Below are 8,107 nucleotides of genomic sequence, written 5' to 3'. Positions count from 1 at the left end.
ATGCAGACGCCCTGGGGGAGCCGGCCCAGGGCCAACTTCGGCCAATCCTCTCAGTGACAGCGGAGGCGGCCAATCAACCCCGGCGCGCAGCCCTCTCCTAGCCAATCGGACTCCAGACTGCTTCGGGAGCGGCTACCACACCGCTTCCCCGCGAGCGCTGCCGCGGTCCCGTGGCCCTTTCCCTGCTCACCTCCCAGGGACGGCAGAGAAAGGCTGGCCTGAGCACTGCCTTCGCAGCGCCGCCGGCGACCGTCGCTACCTTCAGCGCCATGACGGAAAGTGAGAGCCTCCGCACGTCCTCACACGCAGACACCGCTCTCGCGAGGGTTCGACGGGGTGCGAAGTGTCGGGGACCTGCGCGGGCCCGGTACTGCGCACGCGCGCGGTCTCACCGATTCCCACGCCCCCTTCCGGCGCCTAGAGCGCCGCTGCCGCCATGTTGAGGGGGGATCGCGACCGGCTGGGCCCCTGGCTCGGGGAGGGGCCACGTCAGTGCTGCCAGAGACGTCACAATGCCGGCCCGGCCCTTTGGTGCACGATTGGCTGCCGCTGTCACTTACGCGTCGCTCTTCCTCGTTTGCCCCTCGTGTTCATGGGAGCTCGTTTTCTTTTCCTCTAGGCAGAGAAGAGGCGATGGCGGCGATGGCATATCTCGGCGCCCTGGCGCTGCTCCTGCTGTCCAGCCTCTCCCGCTGCTCAGGTAGCGGCCCAGTCGGGGCTTCTTTCTGGCGAGCCTCTGACCCACCCCACGTGGTGTTGCGGGGAGGAGGGATGCGGGGGTCTGGCCTTTCGGGGTCCGTCGCTGAGGGCCGGGCCTTCTTCCGAGAGGCAGGCGGCCTTGGGACGCGGGGACCAAAGCACCTCGGGCACATTTACCGGCAGCCAGGCTTTTCCTTGTCTGCCCATACGAAGAGGAGTCCCGGAGCCTCCACCGTGCGCCCGGCCCCCAGGTCCAGCACGGAACGTGACACATGTCCGCGCTCCCGCTCCCTGCGGGGTCGGACCAGAACGAAGCTCTGTAGCGCTGAGCGATCGCGGGCCTGGAGGAGCCACATGAGCTAGGAAGGGACCTCAGTGAGGAGAGGAAGCAAGAACGGGGCGAGTTAGATGGGGAGCCAAAGGTGCGCAGGACCTTGAGTGCCAGGCCGAAGACTGGCTTTTCCGGAGGGCCCTGCCTTACCCTTACCAGAGTTTTCGGCAGAGCCGACCAGGGGTCCCGTCGATTTGCGTTCATGAGGGTCTGAGGCTCCAGAGTGTGTTTAGGAGGTGGCTGCAGCAGCCAGTCCCGGGCCCAGGGGCCAGGACTGGACAGGGTGGCTTTCTGCACGTTCCCTTTTCTGCCGTCCTTCAGGCCAGTAGCCTTGCTGCCTGCAACGTTTTGCCAGCCTAACTGGCTTCCCTGCCCGCACCCTCTTGTCTGCCCCTCAGGAATTCCCTGAGTTATAGCCAGGGACTTATCCAGAGGACAAGCCTGGCCGTAAAACCCTTCGGGGGCTCCCCTGCGCCACAGGAAGCAGGCCCAACTTAGGCAGGACACAGAAGGGCTGGTAGCATCTGGCCCCTGAGAACGGCCTGCACGCTGTTCCTAGGGATCTGCCTCCTGTGGTCCAGACCCAGAGCCTTCTCTGACATCCTCTGCTGAAGCCGTCATTCTGCCAGGGCATCACATTTGGACAGCTGGTGACTGAGAACGTTCCCATTTTGGGGAGCGTTTGTTTCACACCCTCTGATGTAGGCGGCAGCCTATCTTTCCTGTGGGCCTCTGTGGTTATGGAGAAGGCTAAGACAGGGTCCTTTCTCTCACAGCTAACAAGTTGTGCTTGTGGAACCAGAGCCTCTCCCGTTTACTTCCTCAGGAAACGCTGGGGCCAGTCTTAGCCTTCTGTCAACTGGCCGGGGGCAGAGACCCTTTCTCATCTTGAAAGCCCCAGTGCGTTGCCTGCCTGCAGCCCCTACCCCCGATGTCTCTGCTGAGGATGCCTTCAGTAACTCGTCCAGGCCGTTTGTGGTCCTGAATTGAGGCTGGCCTGGCCCCCTGGCCTCCGTGTCATAGGTCCAAGCGTTGGCATGTATTGTCCAGTGAATCCAGCGCCCACCTGCCCCCAGCACACGCATTCGCTCTTCCTGCACACCTCCAGAAAGCCGGCCTTGCCCCTCTCCAGTCTGCTTTCACAGCCATCCCACCTACCTTACCACTGCATTTGTGACCGAGCACTTGGATCTGTCTGGATCCCACCTGGAAGGGGCAGGAGGATCCCGTGCGTCCCCAGCTGATCCGTGTTGTGAGGCAGGGCCCGGCCATCCTGCCCTCAGACTGGGATACTCGAGCTGGCCTTACCCAAGCATCTCTCCCTCTTCCTTGCAGCTGAGGCCTGCCTGGAGCCCCAGATCACCCCTTCCTACTACACCACTTCTGACGCTGTCATTTCCACCGAGACTGTCTTTATTGTGGAGATCTCCCTGACATGCAAGAACAGGGTCCAGGTGAGACAGTGGGGTTTCAGGCAAGAGGGCAAGTGGGGGGTGCTCCTCCCTGCCAGTTGATGGAGGACCCGTGTCGACAGAGATTCCAACTCTTGGGGTGCCGGAGAGATCGGGGCACGGCGATGCCAGATCCGAACCAGTGTTGACAGGTCACCTTCCTCACCTGCTTTGTGTGCTGTGCCTATACGAGGTAACACTGGGCTCACAACCTGTTTCCCGAATGAGTATCTGAACCGGGAGAAAGGGCAGCCCACCCTGGTTGCCATTGGCCAGTTTGTCTGTGTGGGTGTTTTGTCTTTGTTTTTGTTTTTTGTTTGTTTTGAGACAAGGTCTCACTCTGTTGCCCCGGCTGGAGTGCATTGGCACGATCTTGGCTCATTGCAGCCTCCGCCTCCCGGGTTCAAGAGATTCTCCCCTCAGTCTCCCGAGTAGCTGGGATGACAGGTGCTCACCACCATGCCCAGCTAAGTTTTGTATTTTTTGGTAGAGACAGGGTTTCGGGTGTTTTAACTTCAAGATTGAAGAGCCTTGGTCCCTGACCTACGTTCCCAAAAGTCCAAAGAAGGAAATGGGGCCTTTTTTTGGGGTATGGCCCTCTTAGGGTAAAGCACCCCTTGGGCAGCCCACTGGGCAGCCCTGACCCCAGCACCTCCCTTGTAGACTCAGGAAAATCACTCGGCCCTTTTGATCATCCCGCCCTTGCTCACAGTCAACAGGGTTCCTATGCGTCCAGTTAGGTCCGACCATGGGGATCTGGCCCTATGCCTCCATAGGGAAGACCGATGCAGAGGGCCAGTCACAGGATTGGTGAGTGTTACCTGGAACCTCCTGCCAGGGACACTGCAGCCCCCAACTGGGCCTAGCCTACCCATCTGCAGGCCGTGTGAGCAGTGCACAGGGTTCCTCTGCCCACACCCAGAGAGGGCAGAAGGTGACCCTGCCTTTGTCTCCACCCAGAACATGGCTCTCTATGCTGACGTCGCTGGAAAACAATTCCCTGTCACCCGAGGCCAGGACGTGGGGCGCTATCAGGTGAGGGGCCGGGGGTTCCCTTGCCAGGGGGCTCCCTGCTCCCGGGTATGACCTGAAGCCCCAGGGGTGGCCGGTCAACCAGGACCAGGGGCTGTGGGCTCTGGCTGCTGGAGTGCTGTGGTGTGGGCACTGGTGGGCAGGGTGGCCCTTCCGTGTCTACTCTGCCCACACCCTGCTCAACACACCCAACCCAGGTGTCCTGGAGCCTGGACCACAAGAGCGCCCACGCAGGCACCTATGAAGTCAGATTCTTCGATGAGGAGTCCTACAGCCTCCTCAGGAAGGTGAGGGCTCCTGCAGCCCACTGGGCTCCCCTGGGCCGGGTTGGGAGGCGCTGGCAGCGAGTCCTGAGCTGGGTGGCCTTTCTGTGATCCTGTCCCCTTCTCAGTGTCTCTCGCCCATTTCTCTCCTTTCCTTTTCTGGGGCTCTGGCCAGCGTTCCTATCTCTTTCCCCTCCCCTTCCCACCCCCGCACGCTGGGCACCCCGACCCTGACACCTCCCTTGCAGGCTCAGAGGAATAACGAGGACATTTCCATCATCCCGCCCCTGTTCACAGTCAGCGTGGACCATCGGGTGAGTGGCCTGGTCCGTCCTCCTTTTTGGGGTTGTTGGGCTGAGTGAAGGTTCTCATCCTCTCCACAGCCCCAGCTCCGCTGCTGGGCCGTGATTGGCCAGTTGGTTCCCCTGGTGGAGGGTGACCAGCGCTGGCTGCTCTGCTTGCCTAGACCCACCTGAGCTGGCTTGTGATCTCCTTTCTTTCAGGGCACTTGGAACGGGCCCTGGGTGTCCACTGAGGTGCTGGCTGCGGCGATTGGTATTGTGATCTACTATCTGGCCTTCAGCGCAAAGAGCCACATCCAGGCCTGAGGGCGGCACCCCAGCCCTGCCCTTGCTGCCTTCAATAAACATCACAGGACCTGAGGCTGTCGGCTTGCATTATTGTGCCTTCCCCCGACCGGGAGAGCTGGGGGTCCAGCGTCCCCTTGTCCGCCTGGCCAGCAGGGGCACCAGGCGGGAAAGGGGCAGGCTTTGGTCCAGACCTCCCCTCCCTCCTCCCAATGAAGCCCTCTGCCTGGTCCCCACAGAACCCTGTGTCCACCTTCCCAGTGTCTCTCTCCTGGTTCTGGTGAGGGCAGTGGGCTTGGCCAACTCATCCCCAGGTGGCCCCACAGGCTCCATGGGGAGACAGCCAGCCTGGTCTCCATTACAGCTCCTGTGTTGGAAGCCCCGGGCCCAATCTGCACGCAGAGGAGTTTCCCTGCGCTGCTCTCAGGCACAGCAAGTTCCCCCACCCTGCCCATGCGGTGTGCAACTGTCTGGGCTCAGCCCCCCCACACTCCACACCCTGACCACACCACCTTGCTTCCAGTGTGCTGCGCCTTCATGGGATATTGGGAAAATACACACCCATGGCCAGGTGTGGTGGCACACACCTGTAATCCCCATACTTTGTGAGGCCGAGGTGGGAGGATCACCTGAGGTCAGGAGTCTGAGACCAACCTGGGCAACATGGCGAGACCCTGTCTCTACAGAAAAATTGGCTGGGTGTGGTGGCATGCGCCTGTACTGCCAGCTACTCGACCTGGAGAGGTCAAGGATGCAGTGAGCCATGATCACACCACTGTGCTCCAGCCCAGGTGACAGAATGAGACCTTGTCTCAACAAAACAAAACCCCACCTGTGAGGGGCACATCAACTTCCTCCTAGAGACCCCTCTCCCAAGAGCACCCGTGCCCTCAGGATACCAGGCAGGCATCCCGGCCTGACACACCTGCAGTTCATCCTGCACCTCTCCCATCAGCCTGTTTTTCAGCTTGGCACATGCTGGCTCCTGACTAGCTAATGGCATTCCTTAGTGGCACTGAGGGCCCGTGAGGCAGTGAGGGTCTTGGGGACCAAAGGGACTGGGTGCAAATCCCAGGTGAGCCCTTCCCAGCTATGGGACCCAAGTCAGTTTGCTCAGCTGCGAGGCAGTGACAGTGCCTACTCCAAGGTGCCAGGGAGTCCACTGGTACCAGCCATCAAACTCCTGATGTCTGGGTCACCCATTAGCTGTTCCTGGAGAGAAATGGAAATCTCCAGAGAGGCTTTTTTTTTTTTTTTTTTTTGAGACAGAGTTTCGCTCTTGTGGCGCAGGCTGGAGTGCAGTGGCGCAATCTCAGCTCACTGCAACCTCCACCCCTCCACCTCCCGGGTTCAAGCGGTTCTCCCGCCCCAGCCTCCCGAGTAGCTGGGAGTACAGGTGCCGCCACCGCGCCCGGCTAATGTTTTGTATTGTTGGTAGAGATGGGGGTTTCACCGTGTTGGCCAGGCTGGTCTCGAACTCCTGGCCTCAGCTGATCCATCCATCTCGGCCTCCCAAAGTTCTGGGGTTACAGTCATGAGCCACTGTGCCCAGCCAAGGCTGCTCTGGAAAAGGAGGGAAGGCCCAAAACCTGCCTGGGAGGTAGGGGCTCCTCAGTACTTCAGCTCAGTTGCCAGAGAGAGCGGCACTGTGAGGGGCCGGGGGTGTCAGGAGCAGGTGTAGGCTGCCTGTGACCTGGGTCTGTCTGCCAAGCAGAGTCTTGGGTAGGGGGGTCATCTGTACAAGCAGGGAACCCTCTTCCCACCCCCAGGCCTTGGGAAGGGGGTTGGGTGCGGCCAGCTGCCAAGAATGGGCAGGCTCCTAGGAAGAGCTGGGCGCTCACCCCAGGACAGTGCAGCAGGAGCGTTGGGGCTGAGGGGCCACACCAACTTTGCCAACAGATGCAGTTCCAGATTCCAGAGGAGACCCAGCAGCCTGTGCAGGGCAGGTGGCTGGGGCAGGCCGGGTGCGGCAGGCACCGGCGCGGCTGTTGGGCACCCAGTTGCTCTTTTTAGTTCTGGCTCTGGCACGAAGCCTGATGGCAGTGGGACCCGGATGTGAAGTTGCTATTCCAGGGCATCGGTAGCCGAGTGCTGCCAGCCTTTCTGGCGCCACCTCTCCCTGAACCAGCCAAGGGACTCCAGCCTCCAGGCCCATCTGGGCCCACATCCCGTGAACACTGGAGGGCACCCCACCAGAGGAAGGAGGAGGATGCCTTTAGGACCATCCAAGTGAGGCCCCCAGCAGCTAGAGGGAGGCCAAGGGAACAGTTTGACCTCCATCTCCAATCAACTCTGGCCAATGCTCTGTGGCAGGGGCTGGGCCCTTGGAGCCTTATTCCCCCGAGGGGTAGGGTTAGGGAGTTGGTCAAGGGTTGGATGTGCCAAGCCCACATGGGGGTGAGGCCCTGAGGGGTGGGGGAAGCCGTAATCTCTAGCCCCTGCCCTCTGCTCCCCTTCCTGCCACCTAGCCAGCAAGCCTCTTCCCCTCTTCCCTGCTGGTGGGGTGTGATATGCCAGGCCTTCCCTCCCAGAGCTGCTATGCGTCAGAGAGGCAGCCGGCACCCTTGTGATCCAGCCTTCCCTGCAGCGGGACTCCAGGCTTCTGGGAACAGGCACTGGGACTTTTCCTTCACAACCTTCTTAGCATCTAATCCGTCACTGACTTGCTGCCCAGATCTCAGTACTTAGAGAAGTTTAAAGGAAAAAAAACTTTTTTTGAGACAGGGGTCTCACTCTGTCGCCCAGGCTGGAGTGCAGTGGCACGATCTCGGCTCACTGCAGCCTGCACCTCTCGGGTTCAAGCGATTCTCCTGCCTCAGCCTCCTGAGTAGCTGGGATTACAGGCACCTGCCACCATGCCTGGCTAATTTTTGTATTTTTAGTAGAGACAGGGTTTCTCCATGTTGGCCAGGCTGGTCTTGAACGCCTGACCCCATGTGATCCACCCACCTTGGCCTCCCAAAGTGCTGGGATTACAGGCGTGAGCCACCACGCCTGGCCTATATTGTCTTCTTTCTGGAGAATCTGAATGCCTCCTTGACCACTTCCGCTCCTTCACGGCAGCACTGCCCACTCCAGGGGGTACCACTCCCATGGCAGGCTGTGTCCATGTTGTCTGCGGAGTTGTCTTTGAGGCCCTGACCCTGCCCAGCATTGAGCATGGCTCCTGGCACTTGACAGAGCCCGAAGGTTTGCTGAGAGCTCTCAGGATGGAAGGGCCCTGGCAACAACGTGGGTATTCATCTATCTGGCCAAGACATCCACTGAGTGCCTTCTGCAAACTGAGCACCTTGCTAGGCACTGTGGGATCACCAAATGGGGAGGGCAGCTTCCGCCTTCCAGAGTGGATGGCACCAGGCCCTGCTGGGCAGGATAGGACTGGAACCCACTTCTCTGTGGCATGTGCCAGCAGTGGGCCCCACCTACGGTTTGGTCCATGGAGATGACCATGGCCCTTGCCTGGAGGCTAGTCTGAAGTCAGGCTTCTGCCAGCCTTCTGCATCTGGTCACCACCCTGTGACTGTGACACCTCTGAAATGACTCAGGTGACTCTGGTATCTCTCCTCCTGGGGTGCCACACAATTGCCCATGGGAGGTCACAGTCACTGCTCCTGACATCCGAGACAAACCGAGGGCTGCAGCCTGGCTTTCAGTTGACTCTAACCCTGCCCCCTATTCCTTCTCCCACCCCAAACTGACAACTCTTTCCCCAACCCAATAAGAATGAACACAGGGAGGCCACGA

At 60.2% G+C, this 8,107-nt stretch overlaps 2 protein-coding genes across 4 annotated transcripts in view; one reads left to right on the top strand and one right to left on the bottom strand.

Annotated features, from left to right (window-relative positions):
• The window catches only part of IDH3G (isocitrate dehydrogenase 3 (NAD+) gamma), an 11,502-nt gene extending 11,033 nt beyond the window's left edge, over positions 1-469 (bottom strand). The window contains exon 1 of the mRNA XM_011955871.1: positions 191-469. Within this exon, the coding sequence (XP_011811261.1) occupies positions 191-271 (81 nt within the window). The 5' untranslated portion in view covers positions 272-469. The remainder of the gene's footprint in view (positions 1-190) is intronic.
• SSR4 (signal sequence receptor, delta) lies at positions 126-4,443 on the top strand. 3 transcript variants are annotated; one of them, XM_011955873.1, is made up of 7 exons: positions 126-279; positions 620-700; positions 2,366-2,484; positions 3,442-3,516; positions 3,711-3,800; positions 4,025-4,090; positions 4,280-4,443. In XM_011955873.1, exons 1-7 carry the CDS (start codon positions 270-272, stop codon positions 4,382-4,384), a joined length of 546 nt encoding a protein of 181 aa, XP_011811263.1. In that variant the 5' UTR covers positions 126-269; the 3' UTR covers positions 4,385-4,443. The 3 variants fall into 3 exon arrangements, with proteins under 3 accessions (XP_011811263.1, XP_011811262.1, XP_011811265.1); XM_011955872.1 differs by lacking the exon at positions 126-279 and adding an exon at positions 394-531; XM_011955875.1 differs by lacking the exons at positions 126-279; positions 3,442-3,516 and having other exon boundaries at positions 586-700.
• Positions 4,444-8,107: the final 3,664 nt, after the last annotated feature.

This window comes from Colobus angolensis, unplaced genomic scaffold (assembly GCF_000951035.1).
Source record: "Colobus angolensis palliatus isolate OR3802 unplaced genomic scaffold, Cang.pa_1.0 Scaffold402, whole genome shotgun sequence".
Lineage (NCBI taxonomy): Eukaryota > Metazoa > Chordata > Mammalia > Primates > Cercopithecidae > Colobus > Colobus angolensis.
Note: the sequence above shows the minus strand (reverse complement) of the source record. Positions and strands in the feature narration are given on the sequence as shown.